At 34.9% G+C, this 22,931-nt stretch overlaps 1 protein-coding gene across 2 annotated transcripts; it reads right to left on the reverse strand.

Moving 5' to 3' along the window:
• Positions 1-5,874: 5,874 nt before the first annotated feature.
• On the reverse strand, positions 5,875-22,052 carry LOC117343521 (sentrin-specific protease 1-like). 2 transcript variants are annotated; one of them, XM_033905901.1, is made up of 18 exons: positions 21,890-22,052; positions 20,958-21,031; positions 20,148-20,446; positions 19,324-19,396; positions 18,597-18,664; positions 17,273-17,403; positions 16,604-16,845; positions 15,817-15,856; positions 15,542-15,595; positions 14,874-14,958; positions 14,186-14,218; positions 13,691-13,808; positions 12,993-13,135; positions 11,026-11,229; positions 10,639-10,718; positions 7,332-7,410; positions 6,553-6,648; positions 5,875-6,200 (listed from the first exon to the last, which is right to left on the reverse strand). In XM_033905901.1, the coding sequence occupies exons 1-18, from the start codon at positions 21,991-21,993 to the stop codon at positions 6,135-6,137; spliced, it is 1,989 nt and encodes a 662-aa protein (XP_033761792.1). In that variant the 5' UTR covers positions 21,994-22,052; the 3' UTR covers positions 5,875-6,134. The 2 variants fall into 2 exon arrangements, with proteins under 2 accessions (XP_033761792.1, XP_033761791.1); XM_033905900.1 differs by having other exon boundaries at positions 20,133-20,446.
• Between the last annotated feature and the right edge of the window lie 879 nt (positions 22,053-22,931).

A 22,931-nucleotide genomic window follows, 5' to 3' on the forward strand; every position in this document is an offset into this window, starting at 1 on the left:
CTTAACCTGTGTATATGAAATATACAACAGATTCATGATCATTGAGTTAGTTAACTAATTCGAGAAGAATGCAGAACAATCTAGTACAGTTCTATCAAGTTTCACGAAAAGCTTAATACTGGCACTTGAATGTAAAAATATAGAATCTCTTTTTCTTAAGTTTCTAGACCTCCTGGAGATTGATGCATTGCAATAAAGAAATGACCATAGTAGTGCTAATATCCTAGCACTATCCTAAATGATCATTGGCATCTATGTTGAAGTACAAATATGTACATGAACAGGCCATATTTGAACAATTGAACAATACAAATACATTACATTGAAAACATCAGAATATAGTTGACAACATAGCTATTGACAGCTAGCTAGAGTGACCTCTATCTGTTGCTTTTTAAGACAACTAGAAACATGTTAGTGCACCATGAATTCCCATGTCGCCCTCTCCATTTCTGTCCCCTACAAATGGCCTCAAAAAACTTCCTAAAAAAATCAACCTTTATTAGGGCAGCGGACAGACAAACAGAGTCTGGGTAAAACCGTATGCCCCTGACTTTGTTGTACAGAGGTGTAAATCAGTGATCACCATTGCATACACCAGGCATATAAACATGGTTATCAATATATTTTACATCTGGGTGGAGAAGTTTCATTTGAATTTCTGACTTATACATTAACAAGGGCCCAATGGGCCCAAATCGCTCACCTGCAATGCAGTGATCTTTTCATATATGGATCCTGCAGTTATTTGAAAGCATGCTACAGGACCAATATAATGTCTCTCTGCACTTTGGCTTTTCACTAAAAGTCATTTAAAGATTTAAGCATACTTGATCGACGTGACCTTGAATGAAGGTCAAGGTCATTCATTTGAACAAACTTGGTAGCCCTTCACCCCAGCATGCTACAGACCCAATATCAACTCCCTGGGACTCTTGGTTATTGAGAAGAAGTTGTTTAAAGATTTTAGCCTTTTTGACCCCTGTGACCTTGAATGAAGGTCAAGGTCATTCATTTGAACAAACTTGGTAGCCCTTTACCCCAGCATGCTACAGACCCAATATCAACTCTCTGGGACTCTTGGTTATTGAGAAGAAGTCGTTTAAAAGATTTTAGCCTTTTTGACTCCTGTGACCTTGAATGAAAGTCAAGGTCATTCATTTGAACAAACTTGGTAGCCCTTCACGCCAGCATGCTACAGGCCAAATATTAGGTCTCTGGGACTCTTGGTTATTGAGAAGAAGTCGTTTAAAGATTTTAGCCTTTTTGACTCCTGTGACCTTGAATGAAAGTCAAGGTCATTCATTTGAACAAACTTGGTAGCTCTTTACCCCAGCATGCTACAGGCCAAATATTAGGTCTCTGGGACTGTTGGTTATCGAGAAGAAGTCGTTTAAAGATTTTAGCCTTTTTGGCCCCTGTGACCTTGAATGAAGGTCAAGGCCATTCATTTGAACAAACTAGGTAGCCCTTCATCCCAGCATGCTACAGACCCAATATCAAGTCCCTGGGACTGTTGGTTATTGAGAAGAAGTCGTTTGAAGATTTTAGCCTTTTTGACCCCTGTGACCTTGAATGAAGGTCAAGGTCATTCATTTGAACAAACTTGGTAGCCCTTCACCCCAGCATGCTACAGGCCAAATATTAGGTCTCTGGGACTCTTGGTTATTGAGAAGAAGTCGTTTAAAGATTTTAGCCTTTTTGACTCCTGTGACCTTGAATGAAAGTCAAGGTCATTCATTTGAACAAACTTGGGAGCCCTTCACCCCAGCATGCTACAGGCCAAATATTAGGCCTCTGGGACTCTTGGTTATTGAGAAGAAGTCGTTTAAAGATTTTAGCCTTTTTGACTCCTGTGACCTTGAATGACGGTCAAGGTCATTCATTTGAACAAACTTGGTAGCCCTTCACCCCAGCATGCTACAGACCCAATATCAACTCCCTGGGACTCTTGGTTATTGAGAAGAAGTCGTTTAAAGATTTTAGCCTTTTTGACCCCTGTGACCTTGAATGAAAGTCAAGGTCATTCATTTGAACAAACTTGGTAGCCCTTCACCCGAGCATGCTACAGACCCAATATCAACTCCCTGGGACTCTTGGTTATTGAGAAGAAGTCGTTTAAAGATTTTAGCCTTTTTGACTCCTGTGACCTTGAATGAAAGTCAAGGTCATTCATTTGAACAAACTTGGTAGCCCTTCACCCCAGCATATCAAGTCCCTGGGACTCTTGGTTATTGAGAAGAAGTCGTTTAAAGATTTTAGCCTTTTTGACTCCTGTGACCTTGAATGAAGGTCAAGGTCATTCATTTGAACAAACTTGGTAGCCCTTCACCCCAGCATGCTACAGACCCAATATCAAGTCCCTGGGTCTTTTGGCTATTCAGAAGAAGTCGTCTAATTTTTTTTTAGCCTTTTTGACTCCTGTGACCTTGAATGAAAGTCAAGGTCATTCATTTGAACAAACTTGGTAGCCCTTTACCCCAGCATGCTACAGACCCAATATCAACTCCCTGGGACTGTTGGTTGTTGAGAAGAAGTCGTTTGAAGATTTTAGCCTTTTTGACTCCTGTGACCTTGAATGAAGGTCAAGGTCATTCATTTGAACAAACTTGGTAGCCCTTCACCCCAGCATGCTACAGGCCCAATATTAGGTCTCTAGGCCTTTTGGTTATTGAGAAGAAGTTGCTTGAATGGAAAGTTGACGCCGGACGGACGGCCGGACGGCCGGACGACGGACGGACGACGGACGCCGCGCCACGGCATAAGCTCACTTGCCCTTCGGGCAGGTGAGCTAACAAGGACATAGGATGGAACGTTAACAGAAGAGGTCATTCAAATCTAACCAACACATTGGAGTCCTAGTACACAGTCTTCTCATTTGGTTTGTGTGAAAGCATTATGTTTCCAGAAAATCTGGAATTTGTGAATTATTTCTATGGAAACCAATATGAAAGAAAATTTATCAAAACTAATACTCCTTTATAACAAAAGGTGTTCTACTTTGAGCAAATGGAACTTGACACAACTGTACGGAGAATTCTAGCATTCAACTCACGCTTTTACTTCAAAACCTGTACAAGACAATTTCTTCTCTTCTAGTCGTTTCTAGCCAGAGCACTTTAGATATCAAATTAACAAATATAACCAAACTTTCTCCAATCACTCAATTTTCCAAACTTCTCACAAACACATTTTCTCAAAATTCATTCATTACATACAAATGGACATTAGATTTCTAACCAATAATTATGAAAATAGTTACAATATGCTGTTTTGAGTGATGAAATAAAAATATGCAACTCACTTACAATTTTCATGCTTCCATATATCCAAAAATGTTGTCATGCTTTCAAATATTCAAAAATTTTAATAATGTAAGAAAAGCTTGAATCTAACAAACATTAACAAAAACTATACAATAACTTTCAAGCTGCCAGCAGTACATACACAGCACAGCTGCCATAAACTTCCAATACATGCCTGAAAAAGGACATAATTGTGTGGATTCTCTTGAAAATTTCATCCCTGACTTTGTCTTTTCATTCAAGTTTTCCCCACTAGCAAAAAGTGTATCTTTGCATTTTACCAAGACTAGTGAACACTACAATTATTGGTTTAGTGCTTGACATTTTTAGAAAATGATCAGTCATATGTATTTACCCTTCTGTTAACACAAGTTTTTGTTCACAATTATAAGAACACAGGTTGTTGAATATAATGTCAAGATGTATACCACTAAGTAACAAAATCAAACTTTGGAATACAAAAGTTCTGATATATAATTTGTTTCTCAACGGGTGTTGATCAATTTTAAAATTATATTATAACAATGAACATTGTATTATATCACATTCCAAATGATTGACATTACCAGTTAGTCTTGACAAAGGGCCTCACCCAATGACCGACCATTATTACCCGTTAGTCTCGACAAAGGGCCTCACCGAATGACCTATCATTGTTATTAGTTAGTCTTGACAAAGGGCCTCACCCAATGACCTATCATTGTTACTAGTTAGTCTTGACAAAGGGCCTCACCAAATGACCTATCATTGTTACCAGTTAGTCTTGACAAAGGGCCTCACCCAATGACCTATCATTGTTACCAGTTAGTCTTGACAAAGGGCCTCACCCAATGACAGACCATTGTTACCAGTTAGTCTTGACAAAGGGCCTCACTCAATGACCTATCATTGTTACCAGTTAGTCTTGACAAAGGGCCTCATCCAATGACCGGCCATTGTTACCAGTTAGTCTTGACAAAGGGCCTCACCCAATGACCGGCCATTGTTACCAGTTAGTCTTGACAAAGGGCCTCACCCAATGACAGACCATTGTTACCAGTTAGTCTTGACAAAGGGCCTCACCCAATGACAGACCATTGTTACCAGTTAGTCTTGACAAAGGGCCTCACCCAATGACAGACCATTGTTACCAGTTAGTCTTGACAAAGGGCCTCACCCAATGACCTATCATTGTCACCAGTTAGTCTTGACAAAGGGCCTCACCCAATGACCTATCATTGTTACCAGTTAGTCTTGACAAAGGGCCTCACCCAATGACCTATTATTGTCACCAGTTAGTCTTGACAAAGGGCCTCAACCAATGACCTATCATTGTTACCAGTTAGTCTTGACAAAGGGCCTCAACCAATGACCTATCATTGTTACCAGTTAGTCTTGACAAAGGGCCTCACCCAATGACCTATTATTGTCACCAGTTAGTCTTGACAAAGGGCCTCACCCAATGACAGACCATTGTTACCAGTTAGTCTTGACAAAGACTTTTACGACTGACATTCACATTTATATGTATTGTAGTTACATTCCAAAGCAGACAGACTGATTTCACAACAGCTTTGCAAATGAACAAATACTGTGAACAGAATAACTATGACACAATACTATAATGTCACTAATGTTTGGAACTAGAGTATTACATGTATCATACAATGTTCTGCACTGTGTCTCATACAATGTTCTGCACTGTGTGTAATACCATGTTCTGCACTGTATGTCATACCATGTTCTGCACTGTATGTCATACAATGTTCTGCACTGTGTGTCATACAATGTTCTGCACTGCGTGTAATACCATGTTCTGCACTGCGTGTCATACAATGTTCTGCACTGTGTGTCATACAATGTTCTGCACTGTGTGTCATACAATGTTCTGCACTGTGTGTCATACCATGTTCTGCACTGTGTGTCATACAATGTTCTGCACTGTGTCTCATACAATGTTCTGCACTGTGTGTCATACAATGTTCTGCACTGTGTGTCATACCATGTTCTGCACTGTGTGTCATACCATGTTCTGCACTGTGTGTCATACAATGTTCTGCACTGTGTGACATACAATGTTCTGCACTGCGTGTAATACCATGTTCTGCACTGCGTGTCATACAATGTTCTGCACTGTGTGTCATACAATGTTCTGCACTGTGTGTCATACAATGTTCTGCACTGTGTGTCATACAATGTTCTGCACTGTGTGTCATACCATGTTCTGCACTGTGTGTCATACAATGTTCTGCACTGTGTGTCATACAATGTTCTGCACTGTGTGTCATGCAATGTTCTGCACTGTGTCATACAATGTTCTGCACTGTTCAAAGATCTGCATTATGTGTAATTCGTAAACATAACATCTTAATTATTGAAAATTGACTGTTACACCCCTTCATAGATGTACATTCATCAATAATAACGCAAAGTTTAATTTCTTAGTCACAAACTAAACTGAAATCCTGACTGAATTTTCTTTAAAATATTTTTTGAATTGTCAATTCTGAATTTTTGTCTAATTTGATGCAATAACACATTTTCTGCAGTCATTGTTTTAACAACGTGTGAACTGTTTTGTTACCTTAGATATGAATTAAACATTTGGCAGAACAGAAAATAATATACATGTTGTATTCCATTTGACCCTGCAGAGAAACAGAAAATCCACCTGGTCACAGCCACAATCTTCCCAAATGTTCTGTCACATGGATGTGGAATCATGTTGATTTGCATCTTGATATTTCATCATTTTATGTTATTAATGTTAACCCTGCATTTTCACCACTCACTCATCCTCACAGTGAATTACACACAGCACCAAAGGTCCTCAATTATCACTCCCACCTGCTACTGTAACAGCTTCGCCTGTAGAATCTCGTACACCATTCTCTGTCTGAAGTATGGCATGTGTTCCTGTAAAGAATACAAATTTTAAGTGACATTTTTAACACAATTCAAAATAAAGAAACCTATATGTCACAAAAAATGACATTTTTAACACAATTCAAAATAAAGAAATTTATGTGTCACAAAAAAATAAAGAAATTTATATGTCACACAAAAATAAACTATCTATAAAATCTGGTAAACCAGAGGCCCTTGGATCGGACCTGATCATAGACTAACAAATCCTTAGAATTTCTGTGCAAAATATCTGTACCTGCATTTTTAAAAACTTTTTTTACCATAATACTTCCAACATACATGTGGTTTCATGACAACTGGACGTACACAAAGATATAATGGGGATTAAGAGTAAATGTACCTGTGTGAATGTGATTTCTGCTCCTCTGGTGATGTACTCCGCATATTTACAAGCAAACATCCCACAGTCACTTCCGTTCATCTGCTGAGGTATATCCTACAAACAAAAGTTCAAATTGTCCAAAAAAAGATACAAATCAACCTGATTTACATTTACCCACCTGTGCATATGGATCTCAACACTTTATTTCTTTTCTCTTATCTGACACGGCACACCCACGGTTTTTCGGAACAGGCCGTTTCCTGTTTACTGGACCATAATTAGTATCACCCCAAAAAATGTTCACTATTCAATATCAGATCAATTGGAAATTGAGTAGAAGTGAAAAAATGAATCAATTCAAGAGTTAAGGGGAAAACAATTCATCTCTGTAAAACATATGGTATTAACCCAAAGTGCCAATATAAGAAATAAGCATGTCAAAACTTTTTATAGTCAATATTTTTCATATTTAATTAAATTAAATTTTACCAGCATTTTTAATTACAACTGAAATGTGATGGTTAATTATGTATAAATAAATAACCTTGACAAGTGAATTTTTGCTAGTACCCCTGGATTTATGTTTGTATCCCTCCAATTTTCAGAGGAGGGGTACACTTTACCCCTTACAGGATAAACTAATGAGGCACGCTGTAATTGTACCATGATATGTAACGTATCGCGAGACAAGTATCATGACACGTATCGTATTGTGAGGGAAGCATATCGTTGCAGCATTAAATATGACAGCATTGTACATGTAATCATAATAAAACAGCCATGACAGAAAACCTTACTTTGACTATCTCAGTGGCCCAGCCCGTGAGATTGAATTCCTGCTTCTTCTTGTCCATACTTTCATCGCACAGGTATTTTCTAAAGAGGAAAAATAAACAGGGATCACCACAATTTCAAAATGATGGGTGTAGGACAAATTTTTGACAATTTTTTCTGAACATGTACTTTTGTGGATGTCATGCAGCCTCGCAGTGCGACGTTTTTGAGAAACATCATCAATTATGACATTAAGAATAGAGATTTAATTATGTTGTTTGATTTAGTTCTAAATAAATATGCATTTTAATCATTTGCTCACTCTATGCCATATATATCGTGTAAATTAAAACAAAATAATAGCTTATACCATTACTTTAAAAAACTACAAACATACATTCCTCATTTAAACAATCATCAATTTATTTTCACAAAACCAATTCAATCTCAATTCCAACTCGCTGTTCTTTAATATAACATTGAATAAAACAAACTCAAATAGCATCTTTTACTGTTATAAATATGATAAACATTCACATCAAGATCATATTGCATTGTCAAGTATTATAAGTTAAAACATTTCAATTATTAATTTCATAAATTGCACTATAATATTATCAGTGAACATATTAATAGCAACTATTATATCTATGATACAGCATCTACAAATCAAACTCAATGGCAACTTTTACTGGACATAATATAAGAATATATAAAGTATTTAAAGCAATGCACAAGCCACAATATAATTTCAATTAAGATATCAATTCAACATAGTCACTATAATTTTCTCCTGAAAATAGTCTTCACTATGAACAATTGAACCCAAACACAATTTGTCTCTCCAAATGACATGAACATTCTGCTGTTGCACAGTCCCTTCTAGAAAGAAGCAGCTTTCTTGTAGGGAACTCCCTGCGTAAACACCATCATCAGAGAGTTCAAGATCCTCTGAGAGAGCCTGTTCCTGCTGGTGGTAATAAATAAATAAATAAATAAATAAATAAATAGATAAATAAATAAATAAATAAATAAATAAATAAATATTTTTGAAAAGCTTAATGAATCATATTGTGGTCATTACCATATTATAATTATGAACTTCTTATTCCTACAAATTTGTAATAAGCAAAACAATTAAAACCATCAATAAATCTTTGGAAAAAAAACCCAAAAAAACAAATTAATTATATTTTAACAAATATAATCCAATTAGTACATATTCATTATAAATGTACATGTTATTTTTTAATTACATTGTATATACTTGAGGTGCTAATTAACTTATCTTTATTTAATAATAATTAAAGAAAATCAAAAACCTAGATAACACTTATCAAATAATAAATACAGAGATACTGAGATTATTTATATTATTGGACGTTTCGAGATCGTTTTTGGAAGGGAGATCACTCTAATAGTACTTTCCAAAAATAGCACGTGACAAGAAAACCAATGCACGAAATATTCATTAGATTATTATCATTATCTAGCAAATCAAATATAGGCTAATTGTAAGATTACCTTGGTCGTCTTCATACACAATTAATCCATGCGCATTTCTGTAGCCGTGGCTTGCGCGATATATCGGATTTCAGTCTGTTGGCTGCAGGTTTTCTAGATCGGTTGTCGCGATCGCATGTCGTTCACATGGTGTTCCAAAAAAGGAGCTGATACTCCTCTCTTCATGGTGACATTGCCATAAAGTTTTCAAAAATGTATCCATGCTTCTCAAACATCGACTTAGGTATTGATATTATCAGTTTGATTATCCCAGCTGAATATTAATTCTTGTGGAAAAAAAAATCTTATCGGACCGTCGGTTTTTCCGATGTAGACGATGGTAACATTTTCTCTGATGTCCCGATCGACTGAAACCATACAATCACATCTGTTCCCATGGTCAGAACAGTACACCTACTATTAATTAATTATCACCATCGATATAGGTGTGATCAAGAGATCAGTCGACCGTATCAAAACATAACGGTGAGGCACCTTACCGAGATCGCAATTCGTCAATTAGGCCTAGTTCACCTGTAAAAACAGGGGCCATAGGTAATGAGTATCGGACGCTATAGAAACGGGTCAGTTTTCTGCTTGAAATCGATACAAAATAGGAGTGTTAGGTAACAATTACATGCATGGCGGATCGAGTGAATTTGGTTGTGTAAGCGTGGCGGGTACCCAGCTAAGGGTGGCGGGCCGCCACGTTAAAACAGGCAATGGTGATCACTGATAAATTGAAAACTTAGTTAGTCTAAAGTCTAAATGAAGAACAATAAAATAGAAAAGTAAAATTCCACCAACTCCAAATTTTTAGCCTAATAACAAGGATATTCAGGATTAGTAATACACTGTATTCAACAAGAGGTCCAATGGGACTACATCACACACCTGGTATTCACTTCTTTTATGATTCTCTGCCTTTCAGTAAATCAGAACAACTTTTTTCTGTGTTTTGAAACTTTGACCCGCTGAATACATGTCAAGCATTTTTTCTGCAAACTTTGTTAGTGTCCAAAGAACCTACCAGCCAAATATCGTTATTCCAAGCCTTTTAGTTAATCCAAGGTCATTTGACGGTTTTAACAAATTCAACTCCTGCAAAACTTGAACACAGATCAAGGACATTTGTTTTCTTAAAAGTCTGCCAGGCTTCATCCCAGGAACCTACCAAGTAATATCTTGATTCTAGGTCATTTGATATTTTTACAAAAGTTTATCTTAAAAAAAAAAAAAACCTTGATGCTTATCTAATAGATAAGCATCAAGGTTTTTTTTTTTTTAAATTGTCATCAGAGGAACCTACTAGCCATACAACTTTATTCTTAGCCTTTAAGCGAATTAGAAGAATTTATGAAAAAAATTGATCCATGTGACCATTTCTTTTGCAGGCTTTGTGGGGCTCAATCCCAGGAATCTAGCAGCCAAATATCATGGTTCTATGTCTTTTTTAAAGAAGTAATCCTTTAAAGAAAGAAGTTGATGCTGGATGCTGAACAATACCTTAATTAAGTTCACACTTCAAAGTTCATCTGAGGCTATCAGGTATTGTTTTATAAGATTGTGAGTTTCCAATATGTATCACACAAAAGAATAGCTCTGCTGATGATAAATAAAAGTGTCTATTTTAGAGGGCATTTCCACAATACCCTGTAGGAATGTTCAAAAGCAAGAAAAATATGTCAGATGTGACATCAGTTATACAAATAGATAAGATGCCTGTATCTATGTTATGAACCGAGAAATGTTCTTAAAGGGCACCAACATCTGGGCTCTCATTAGAATGCTATCTCTAATCAGCATGCTATCACACAGAAAACTCACTTTATTGCATTAACACACTGTTGGTTCTCCCCACCCATGGAATCAAAGTATTGCACAAGTTTCTTCTTGAAATCGACCACCTGGAAAATAACAAAGGACAGACATCATGCAGGAGCGCCATCAGCTCTGAGTAAAATAATGTTTTTTACGTGAAACTTTAAAATTAACATCATCACAAGGTTAATTAAATGAAAAATATTAAATAAGATTTTTGCTACAGACTGCGATTCAAGCAATAACCTTGTAATTGTCATAGTCTGTTGAAACATTGTCAGTACTGAGAATTGCTGATTCAAGCCATGGATGACAAAAACAAAATTTCAAGACTAGATTTTTCATTAGCTTTCAACATGATTAATTGTAGCATCAGATGCAAACAGCACTCACCGCTAAACACCAATGCATGCCAAGATGGACCGGAATAAGGATGTAATCTTGGGAGAAAATGTCAATCCTCTTGGTCCAGCGCCGGACTGCTGAATGACCACCACTGACAACTTTAGGGTAGAAAAAAGTATTACAAGCATAAACCTTGGATTTTCCCTCTTCCTTCCCTCGTTCCATTAACAGGTTCATGTAAAAGTTGATAATCTGAAAAAAAAATCAGAACATTTTTTCTAAATGTTGTATCATAATAATTGAAGAAACTTTTAAAAACATATCCACTTTCAGATTCTTAGAAAGAGTTACTTTATCAATGAATGACCAATTTTGATAGCAGAACATTCAAAAAACCAGAAAATGTCTGTATGGCATAAATGCCCCCGCTGCCACTTGACACCCCAATAACTCAGCAGTTTCTGAGATTAACTATAGTTACATTGCATCGGAATAGGATGGGACAGGACGGGACCAGACAGATGGGTTACACTAAATATGCCACCACTATTTCATGGCAGGGGCATAAAAACAACAAGATGGCAGGACTTTTTTCATGTTTCATCATTAAATGTATGACAAAGGTTTGGAAAGATTCTATGGAGAGATTGGACTGTAACAGTTAGTGGTGTAACGAATCACTGATGTATTGGATTGCATTGATCCATCATCTATCCATGATTTGTATTGCGATAGCTAAAAAAATTGTAGTTATCTCCCTTGACCAACCGCCTATGTTTTGTAGTAAACAACATGGCTGACAAAGCCGTTCCAGTGTTTTATAAAGCTGCCTGTTGGAGTTATTTCAAATCCAAATTATTTAAATTCAAGAATGCTTTGTGGGAAACAGACAAAACATATGTTTTTTTGTAACTAATGTAGACAGAGACTCAAATACTCCAGAAATACCACAAACATAAACATGACTACTGTACAATAGAAACCCAGATATCTGATAGGTCATCAGTTTCTCATATTGTGATACATATCGTATCTCGACCCCTGTATCGTGATACACAGCTCTAATTATTGTACTTCCTCTCTGCCAACTGTGACCATTCTTTAGCAATGTAACAATGACAGATTATCACTGAAATCTATTTGGTGTATAGGTTTGTGGTGTGATGTCAGGGTGTGATCTACTCCTATACGTATATGAGGTCTTATTCCACCTGATTACATTGGTGGATATTGCGACCTCATATCCCCTCAGCGTGTTTTTCTTGTAGCTGCCAGCGCCCTGATTCTGGGGCGCGACAAAAAAGTGTCATAAACCATCTAAAACGACAATTCACGTTAACAAATATGTGTACGCTTACTTGTTGATGAAGTATCAATCCATTTATGCACAAACTGTTGATGGACACCTCTTAAATATAATTATATCCACAATAATTCACTTGCAACCTGCTGTGTTCAAATATTGGGTCACTAAAACAACTTTGCTGTTCCGGTTATTATAAAATACGGATTACAAATAAAACGGATAGCGTTACGTTATATTTTCACAACGTTTCATTTGTTTCGTCTATTTCAACTCCAAATTTGGATAAACCGGAAATAACCTCGAGAGGTCACAATCAAAACAAGTATGGCGGTATATACAAATGGGACCTACGCTTAAACGACAAAAGAGGCTAATAATCACTGATCTTGGATATAGATATGGACACACTTTGTGTATTTATGATAGATAAATAGAATAAGGTAAGTAAGATCATATGAAATGTGAATAAAGATAACTTTTAAACGACTTTAATTAGGCGGGTCACAGCAACAGGTTTTACGTGCGGTGGTGATTAGAGGTTACATGACAGCCTGTCAAAAGTTTTCTGTCGTGTAAACCTCTAATATTATTGGAGTAGGTGTGATCATGTCCAGGACTTTATAAGATATCTTGTACAGTTTAAATCCAGCAGCAATGAGACCACTGGAACATCTATCTTTCCTGCTGAGTGAGCGAATGATAAGCTTACCTCATCATTGAGCCAATTGAGACCAGAAAGAGTTGCCATATCCTTGCGAGTGATCTGAAGACGGAATGCTTCGACTAGAACTTCATGCTCTGGGCGAGGCCGAAGAGCATTTGAAATGATCCTGTCCATGCCATCTGTCAGCTCTACAAAGCACAACAAGATTTGTTTTAAACAAAAATCCATATATATTGTATCTGATTCAGTATGTAACAATCATTAATATGCACCATAAACGTCAAGCTGCAGGCCAAATTCTGTGTAAAATTGTCACCCTGTTAAAGTGTTCACTCCATATCTGTGATATTATGACATAATTCATATAAAATAACATAACATAGAATTATTCATACAGACAATATTACGGCAATATAAATCAAACTAAATCTTATGTAGGTTAAAGTAATTCTTCTGACAATATCCCGACGATATAAAACAAACTAAATCTTATGTAGGTTCAAAAAAATTCCTTTGCCTTGGCTTTAGGGACCATACTTATGACAGATTAAATTTATCTCAAATTATAGTTCCTTTCAGTCAGGTGTGTCAATCTAAATGATTTTTCTTTATTTCACAATTCTTTCCACTTCAAAAAATCTTGAGCAGAAGTGAGCAACTACATGTATTTACAGAAATATTACTGTTTATTAATATTATAGCCATTGGCTCACTGGGACAGAGAAATCGGAACACACACACACCTGGGAATACTTCTTTTTCTTCCACCTGCACCACCTCATCCTCTTCTTCAAGGTCTTCTATTGTTGGTTCCTCTGCGAAGGGTAGTTCTGTTGACAGCTCTCTCATACGAATCTGGATCTACAAGACAAGGACATTATATTTTACTAATAATACAAGCCTTTTGCTAATTGGATTTAATAATTTCTTCTGCTTGAATTATATTATTTTCTTACTAAAAAGTACATCCCTAAGATCACAGAATTTGTCCGGTTCCAGATTATAGAATTTTGTCATAAATTGTCATTGTTCACACTTGTGAAAAAAAAAATCTTAGACATAAATTTAGACTGGACACTGTTCATTTACATCTCAATCGATTCTTTAACCTATGCCATGTTTAAATTATCATGTAATTTGAAACGCTTAGTTTTATTACTTTTACATAGTTTTCTGAAAAACAAACTCATCTGAATTTTGATAGCAAATATTTTTTTTAAACCAATGTTTCTACTGACCTCTCTCTCTAGGTGCTCTTCTCTTGCTTTCCTCTACAAAACAAATCAATGTTCAGGATTATAAAGATTACAAATATATTTGTTATTACAATTATTACAATCAGTGCTTTATCAAATGCACTATTAACTTTGTGAAATTAACATACACATTTATATCAAAGAAGCGTGAGGTATCAAACTTTTTAAATTTCAGAAATACTTAACAAAAGCAGAAGGAACTGCTAGTGGTTATTCAAAATTTGTGAAAATGAATTTGTTTTAATTTTTAGAATGCAGAATTTATTGTTTACAGTAACAATTTAATTACCATCTGTCATTTACAGAAGAAAACATTTATCATTATCTTTTAAGTCATTTACAGAAGAAAACATTTATCATTATCTTTTAAGTATAATAAGAAAATAAGTTTTCATTAAGCCAAACATAATTCAGCATATACATACTTATTGTCACTGACCATGGGTCACAACATACAATCTTTTGTCACCAAGTTCAAGGTACATGTAGTTCAGATTATATAAACTATACAAAAGTTCTTAATTACCATGTAACCTACTGACCTAAGAAAAGTTGGTCAAATTCTTTTTATCTCAATCGTACACATTTACATAGTTCAGAAACCAAAAGACACTTCCTCACCACCTTGGACACATTTCTATCAGCGGTCAGACATTTCTGTTTAACTTACCCTTTCCTCATAGAATTTGGATTTCCCTTCTTGTTCTGCTATTTTCCTATTTCTTTCTCGGGAATCCACAGAATATTTTGTGAGACTGAAAAATAAAACGTCCATTGAAATAGCTAAAATTTCTTTTTTGGACATGTCATGTCAATTCTTGTTAAATATCTACCAGTAGAAACTGATATTTGATTGATCAAACTTCATTGTAATTTGATAATTGAGTTATACATTATCTTTAATAACAGGTTAAAGCCATACCCTAATTTTCCAGTGAATATGTTTATAACATCACATTTGTTTTACCAATTATACCAAACACAGCCTAAACAAGAGTATTTCCCCCTGATTTTACAAATATCTACAGGCTTAATATAATAAAGGGTTTTTTTGACAAAACTCCACAATTACATATTAACAAGTTTCTTGTGATGAACTTTTTTGGAAAGACAAATGGTTATGTAACATGTATACCCTTAAGGGAAACAGTTACTGCAAAACGTCACTACCATTAAATTTCAATTTTACTGTAACTGTTAGGACTTATCCAGTCCAATGGGAGGACTCCATATTTGTTAAACAGCATCCATAAAAAAATATTGATTTTCACTAACACTTTCCATGCAAATATTTTAGTTTTTAATTTAGGGAATAACTCATTGTACATAGATACTTACATATCTTCCACCCATTCCTCCGTAATATATTGAGAATCTTTAAAAGTTGGCCTTCTGAAAAAGAAATTTCAAATACTTGAAAGAAAATCAATTTTTTTTTTTATTTTTTTTTTCCATGTCTGGATTTAAATAAATGAACAAGAATGTTAAACAGCAGTAGAAAAATTGCAATTTTTTCAAAAAAAAACAAAATCACTAATCACTCACAGATCATAGTGAAATTAAAGAAATTATTTGGAAATAAATATTTCCCTCAATTCACTTTTTATACTTACCTTGATAGTTCTGACTTTTTCAACTTTTCTAAATTCTCAACTGAAAAATAGAAAATCAGAACTTTATCGTATCCAAAATAGTACATTGTAGTTGAGGTGATCATGTTTTATGACTGAATATATACTGAAGGATCTACCTGTACAGGCGTACGGACAGGTATAGTACTGCCTTTCAGCACATTATACACGCTACAGGTAGTTCACACATAGCATAGTCACCTCAACTACTATTTTGGATAAGATACCACCACACTTTACTAACATTTGTAAATGGGAAGATATTTCAAATTTTCTGGAAGTAATTGTGCATTCCTGGATGGTAGCAGATGATACCCATGCTATTTTCAGGTTAAGTGATTTTAAAGACGGTTATTTTCGTACATTTCTAGATTTGACTTGATAGTAAGTATAAAATTGTTTTATTTGATTTATTTTGTTTTACTCCAAATGGTGTTTTTATGTATATCTTTCCAAAGCAGTACAAACAGCATTTGGGAAATACCACTGCTTGATAAATTTGCAATTTTTCATACAATGACATGATCAGAGTGAACTCATTCAATATGGCTTTCCGATAACATCGAAATTTCAACAACTAGACACATACAAGAACCAGCAAGACAATTTTTGGGAAAATTAATGCAGTACTTTATAAAATTCTTTTATGAAGGATAGTGATGAAAGCAGGCTGCATACAATTTTGGAGAAAATTGGTAGAGGTTGGGAAAAGGGGGTTGTATTTTGACATACCTTGGCCGGAAGAACAGAGAAATAGCTATATTCTTACCCGACTTGCTCTTTGGTCTGTGCGACTCCTTATCTTTGTAGACAGGGGGATGCATTGGTGTGCGCACCACTGTTGATTTCCTCAGTAAGTCCACAGCTGGGGTGTGTTGCTTTAGGAAGGATGAACCATTCATTTCTGTGAACGGACGGATTGGTGTGGCGTGCAATGACCTGTTGTTTGTAGTCCAGGTGAGTGACGGCCAATTCTGGGATTGATTCCCAAACGACAAATTGTCGACAGACCTGGGAAATAGACAATTATCACCACACTAAAATACTGTAACAATGACACAGACAATGACAGTTACCAATATCCTTTTTTTCTGCAGACATTTTTTTCTAAATTCACTTCTTATATTATGATATTATTATCATATGAAATTCATAATGAGTTATAACTGTATGATCATGAGTAAGCCATTAACTAATATTCATTTTAAAGATGTATTAAAAATGACTAAACAAATCATTACACAGCTAGGGATACTCCATTTAAATACGAAACAGTCATAAATTGATAGCTTTTCTAATGACATGACTTTTTTAAACAGTTTGCTATCTAACAATATCTGCGGTATTAATAGAACCCAGATGACAAAAAATAAACAAACTCTTCAGAGGTACATGATGTAACAGCATTATTGACCACTCAAATTGTTAAAATGCTCACCTTTTTGACACTACGCTGGAAGGCCTTGGTAGAGCCTGTTTGTGTTTTGGTAGTGCCTCAGGAGTGATTGGGACAGAGGTATATTGCTGCAACAACAGTCGGTACTGCTCCTTTTCTTCATAATCAACACACTGAAACCAAAATACATTAGTACACACGGTGTCACCATACAGAGACTACCTAGAAGTGATAAACAAAAACAATATGTACAGGGTATGCAGACTTTTACCTTAAATATTAGACAAAGATCGCATGGAATGATGTTCACAACATGTTCTTGTTGAAAACATGTTTGATATCAGTTAGCAAATGTTCATATATAGTATGACCCCTACTTAAGCATATGGCTTCTATTGGTGATGAATGCGGCATTTTAACCTTTATCATGCTTATATTATTACTTTCCTTTAATCTTTTATCATGCTTATATTATTACTTTCCTTTATTCTAAGTGCTGAATAAAATAGTGAAAAACAGTTTGGTTTTCATTTTAATACTGTGCATTCATTTTCTGGGTTGACTACATCAACCATATATATTTTAAAAGTTATGACCACTTCTTCATGTTTAAAAAGTTTAAGATATATTTAACTAAAGATTTACAGATATAATAAGTGAGATACAGGTGTGTTTTTTAATCAGATTAACATATATCATTCATGTATATGTCAAAATGTATTACATTAGAAAGATAAGATAGAAACTCTTATTCTCCTGGTATGTCTCAAATAAGTCAGGTACCCAGTATTTATAGGTAATATTCAGGTAGTTCCTTAAAGGTAAAACTCATTAATAGGTATGTTTATCATTTAATACAATAATATCAATATTCATAAATCCCTTCCAGTTCCAGTTTATTATTTCATGACTGCTTCCAGCTTTTTATTTGCTGTTTGTTTCTCTCATAATGGTTTCAATAAATTCTTTCACAAAACAGTCCAACAAAATCAATATGTTTCATACTGAGATATAATTTGATCAAAGATGTAACTGTGAAAAGCACATATAGTACAGTTTACCATACAAGATCACTCATCTTCATCATCAAATTCTCGGCCTTTCACACACTGATCAATAAGAATTTGTATGTGAATTATATATCACCTGTCCCATCATTTTCCTCTGAATTGTCTGATTGAGTGAAGTATTCCCAGAGTAAACAAACCTCACCTCATCATCAACAAATACCTAATCACTGTCCTACATTTTGTATCCAAATTTGTTTAAACCATAAAATGATTGTTCTAATATTGCATTTTTTTCAGGATTAAATTACATGTACTCCTTCCATAGTTCTAGACTATTCAGCTGAAAGAACACTTACATGCTTGGCTGTAAAGTTTAATGATGATGTTGATTTCTGACGTGTGCCCAGGTTCCTCTCACCTCCATCTATAATGTAACATACGGCATTTTAAGAACTGAAAAATGTTTTTATGGTTAAATCAACAGACAAACTTCTGATCCGTCAAGACCATAAGAAACAGAATTGATGTCAAAATAGAATTTTTACCAAGGAACACTTGTTGATGAAGATAAAAAGAGGCAGAATAACAGATCAATGTTATAAGTAAAGGTATACAACTTCAGTTTGTGTCGACTACATATTTTTCGAAAAGTTTGATGAAAATTGTTCTGTTTTCTGGACAATATTCTGTCTATAATCATAGCCATAGGCAACATAAAACACTATGTCTACAAACAACAATCGAAACTCCTTGGAGGTCGTGTGGTGAGAGCTACAAACATGGGTGAGAAGGCATTACTGCCACACAAAAAGTTTGAATCTAAATAAGAGCAGGAGCAAATCTTCAGTGTATGCTGACTACAATTGGTGAAATTTTAAAAAGTTTGGATGAAAATTGTAATGAGTTGCCCTGACAAGATTAACTTAATAATTTTCAATAGAAAACTTCTTAATATTTCAAAAGTTAATACGCAACTGATATCACCGTAAGATCTTTTTCACCAATGCTTCTCTTACATATACTGAGCCATAATTGCTAACAATCTATTCCCCGCTTTCCAAAAGAAGAAAACTTGATACTCACCCTTTCCATTCAATATGATAACATCCGTTTGTGTTGGCACTGAGGTCATCTTGGCTGCTCGATCACTTTTGGTCTGAATGGGACAGAATCAAGTGAATATTTTGATTACCTTAATTTCATAATTGATATAACACTATATAGTAAAAGTCACTACACACAGACTTAGTCATTCTGGTTATCTTTTAGAAAAGGCCATCATTCTAAAATCAACAAAACTTAAAATTATTGTATAATTGACTACTAGAGATCCATGTCATTATTGGTCACCTGAGGTCTGAAATGTATATTGATAAATGATTTTTTTTCTCTTTAAACATTGACAAAAATTTGACCCCTGAGACCTTGAAAGTGGTTCAAGGCCATTCATATTTGAATAAACTTGAAGCTACTGACCCAATATCATGACCCTAGAAGTAAACTGCGAAGGGCCATAACTCTTACAATCAAATCAATCTCAACACAGAATTATTTATGTTATTGAAGAAAAAAATCTCGCAGCATAACAAATTTCATCAAAAATTCATTCACATTTACTCAAGTTATAGTGCAAAGGGACATAACTCTAAAGTTACTCAAATCGGTTCCATTTTTCTACTTGTCAAGAGATCTTATCAATCTAAATAAGGTTGCACACCAAGTTTCATCTAAAGCTGTTCATATTACTAAAGTTACTGTTATTGTGTTCAAGAGAAAAAGTTAGTCACCGTGAACTTTAAACTATAATAATCAGAGATTATTTAATAGCTTCCCAAGACTTGTTAGTTTATACCCACATTGTACATGTATGCATCGCTGCTGTGTAAACCAACCTGAGATTCAACTACCCGCTGTAACACTGGTTGCTGCCATTGTCTATCCATACGAGATTCTGTGTCTTTCTTAATGAAAATTTCCTCATTTGGCTTGCTAATTGCACGATTGGCAAGATATTTCTCATGGCGAATTTCATGTGGGTTCTGTCCTCCATTGAGACGGCCATTTCTTGGAATTTGCTCAAAGTTGAGAGTGTTTCTATTGTTGTTTTTCAGTTTAGGTCGAGAGAAGAAGCTGTCATTCCATTTTGTCTTACTCTTCACCCAGTCAGACATCTTTTTATAGGGACTGGACAGTACTCTGGAAAACACTGATTACAAACCAAATCATATGATTATGAATTTGCCATTAACAACGTTTAAATAGATCTAGAGTGGTTCGATTCTTATAAAAACAGATGCTGAATGAGATATCATTTATACAAAACAAGAGATCCTAGATGGATCTTGGTGCTCACAACTGAATGATCTTCATCATTCTTACGACCAATATTTTTTTTACTTTCCCTAACAAATTGGGGAATCTACATAGGAAGTCTTAGAAAAATCGAAGAAGAACTTTCTGAAATGTATCAATGATACATTCCAACTACTAAATCAAAGATGGATGTTTAACTTCCTTACATTTCTAAAAAAAACATATTTCAATATAACATTGAAAGACATCCTTTTATCCAGTCAAATAAATTCATAGAATCTCTTGCATAAAAAAAAAATATATATATATATATATGTAGGCACTTCACTTTACTGTTTTGGAGTAAGGTTTAAATGTCTTCTTTTGATAAAACCATCTCCTTGTTTAAAGACTGGTGGACTTACGAGATTGTGTCTCTACTTTCGGTCTCTTGACTGCAACAATGATAACATCTTCATCTTCTCCTCCATTCTCTGAACTGAAAGCAACATTTTAGAATAAGACAAATATTGTAACTTTCTATGGTAATGTCCCCTCTATTCAGCAAAAACACCATTATGAACATTAAAAATAGATCAATGAAGATTTGATATGATCATGTCTGTAATCTGCTTCAAAATTAATATGGATTTTTTTTCATATTGCTCATGCAGCTTTATTCCTATGTTCTTACCAGATTTTCTGTACCTTAATCTTAAAAGCAGTTTTATGAAAAGATTTTAGCGTGATGTTGACATGCAGTATCAAAATCATTGATGTAAAATGTGACTATTGATCCTCAATAATTATCTCAGTCCCTGGTCATCATCAAGTTAAGTAGCCCGAATTTTCTTAATGTACCATTAATGTTGATGAATAAACAACCTGGTAATAAATTCTAATAGGTGCAAATATTATGTTCTATTCAACAACATAACCCAGAAGATATGATATTATACTGAATATTTTATAGGGATTACAATTTATTAATATGTATTCTTGATCATATATTCTTTATAATATTGATAAAACGCCAGACAGTCAGCTGCAGCCGTCTGTAATAATAATAAGACTACTGTCAGTATGGATAAATAGAAGCCTGATTTTGGGGAACCGGCTTTTCCGTTTTATAAATTGAAAAGAAATACCTAGCCCGTTTAACAGTTACAATAACCTATATCCCAATCTGAATATAATTATCTTAATGATAAACATCAATTTGACACAATACTTTTCATCTGAAATGTGCAGTTTTGGTGATCTTTTTGTTTTCGCCGTTGATTCATCAGTGTCGAACAACTAAATCAAGTTGACAAGAACAGAATTCAACACGGGAGATTTCGAATGGAAAACTTACCATTCATCTACCCGTTTTCTTTTTCTTGAACCTTGTTCATGTGATATTGTTCCCTCGTCTTTGAACAAAAGGGTGCGAAATCTTGTTGTGAAAGAGCTAAGCATTGCCAGCTCTCTCGGTGAGATTTTCCTGCGAAAATTTGATTGCGCCTCGGAAATAACGACAAAGCGCTACCTGGTGGTATAAAGGGAGATCATCTAGTTTTGTCACGAGGATGCACACCGTAAATTTATACAGTATTTCCCCCTACCGCCACCAAGAAAGCATATATATGTAATGTATACTACAACCTAAAATAGCATGCTGTCATTTATTCAACAGAATTTTAAAACATATTTCTTATAATAAAGAGACACATTTCGAAAAGGATATTTTTATTGATAAACGAAATAGATCTAGATCTACATATATATAAATATGTACATAATTATTGATATCAGTGACTTTAGTAAGGAAATCTAAATATCTTATTTATGCAATACGTCTCGGAAAAGCAGTCTTAGCAAAATAGCCAAAACTAATTCTTGACAGTTTCCGAACATTATTTTGTGCTGCCATGCCATATAATGAGTTGGCGTTAGTATACTATTATGTATGCATATCTACGAGTGTAAGTAAATAATAAATGGGTATTATGGCTTTTAACAAGGGATCACAAAAGCAAGGTTATCTTAATGTTAGGTAAAAACATATTCAAAAGTACAACGATGTGTTGCAGAGATTGCACACTCGCAACCTTGGGTGCTTTTCTTTCGCCGGTACAGAATGTGTACCGAACATCCGAGATCGTCCGGGTTAATGAAACGCATAGAGACAGCGAGAGTAGTAAACATGGTGGACAAGACTCTGATTCTGTTCCTTGCTACGGAGTTTGATGATGATGATGTTGACGAAAGTGATGATACTGATGAGACAGTTATCGTAATTATTGCCGCATCAACGTAAGATGATCTGAGAAGCTTGAATTATAAGTTATTGTCAAAGATTGCAATTTTTCGTGTTTTTTTTTCAGCTGGTGACGTTTTTATTCCATTCATTTAGC

Source organism: Pecten maximus, chromosome 15 (genome assembly GCF_902652985.1).
Source record: "Pecten maximus chromosome 15, xPecMax1.1, whole genome shotgun sequence".
In the NCBI taxonomy this organism is placed as follows: domain Eukaryota; kingdom Metazoa; phylum Mollusca; class Bivalvia; order Pectinida; family Pectinidae; genus Pecten; species Pecten maximus.

Bases quoted from the DNA above. Each gene is read 5' to 3' on its own strand.
- LOC117343521 (XM_033905900.1), bottom strand. From the start codon at position 21,993: ATGCTTAGCTCTTTCACAACAAGATTTCGCACCCTTTTGTTCAAAGAC. The intron at 15,596-15,816 runs GTAAGTATAAAA...TTTCTTTTTCAG, and splicing joins AAAAAGTCAGAACTATCAAG to AAGGCCAACTTTTAAAGATT. The intron at 7,411-10,638 runs GTGAGTTTTCTG...TTTCCTCTTTAG, and splicing joins CAGTGTGTTAATGCAATAAA to AAAATACCTGTGCGATGAAA.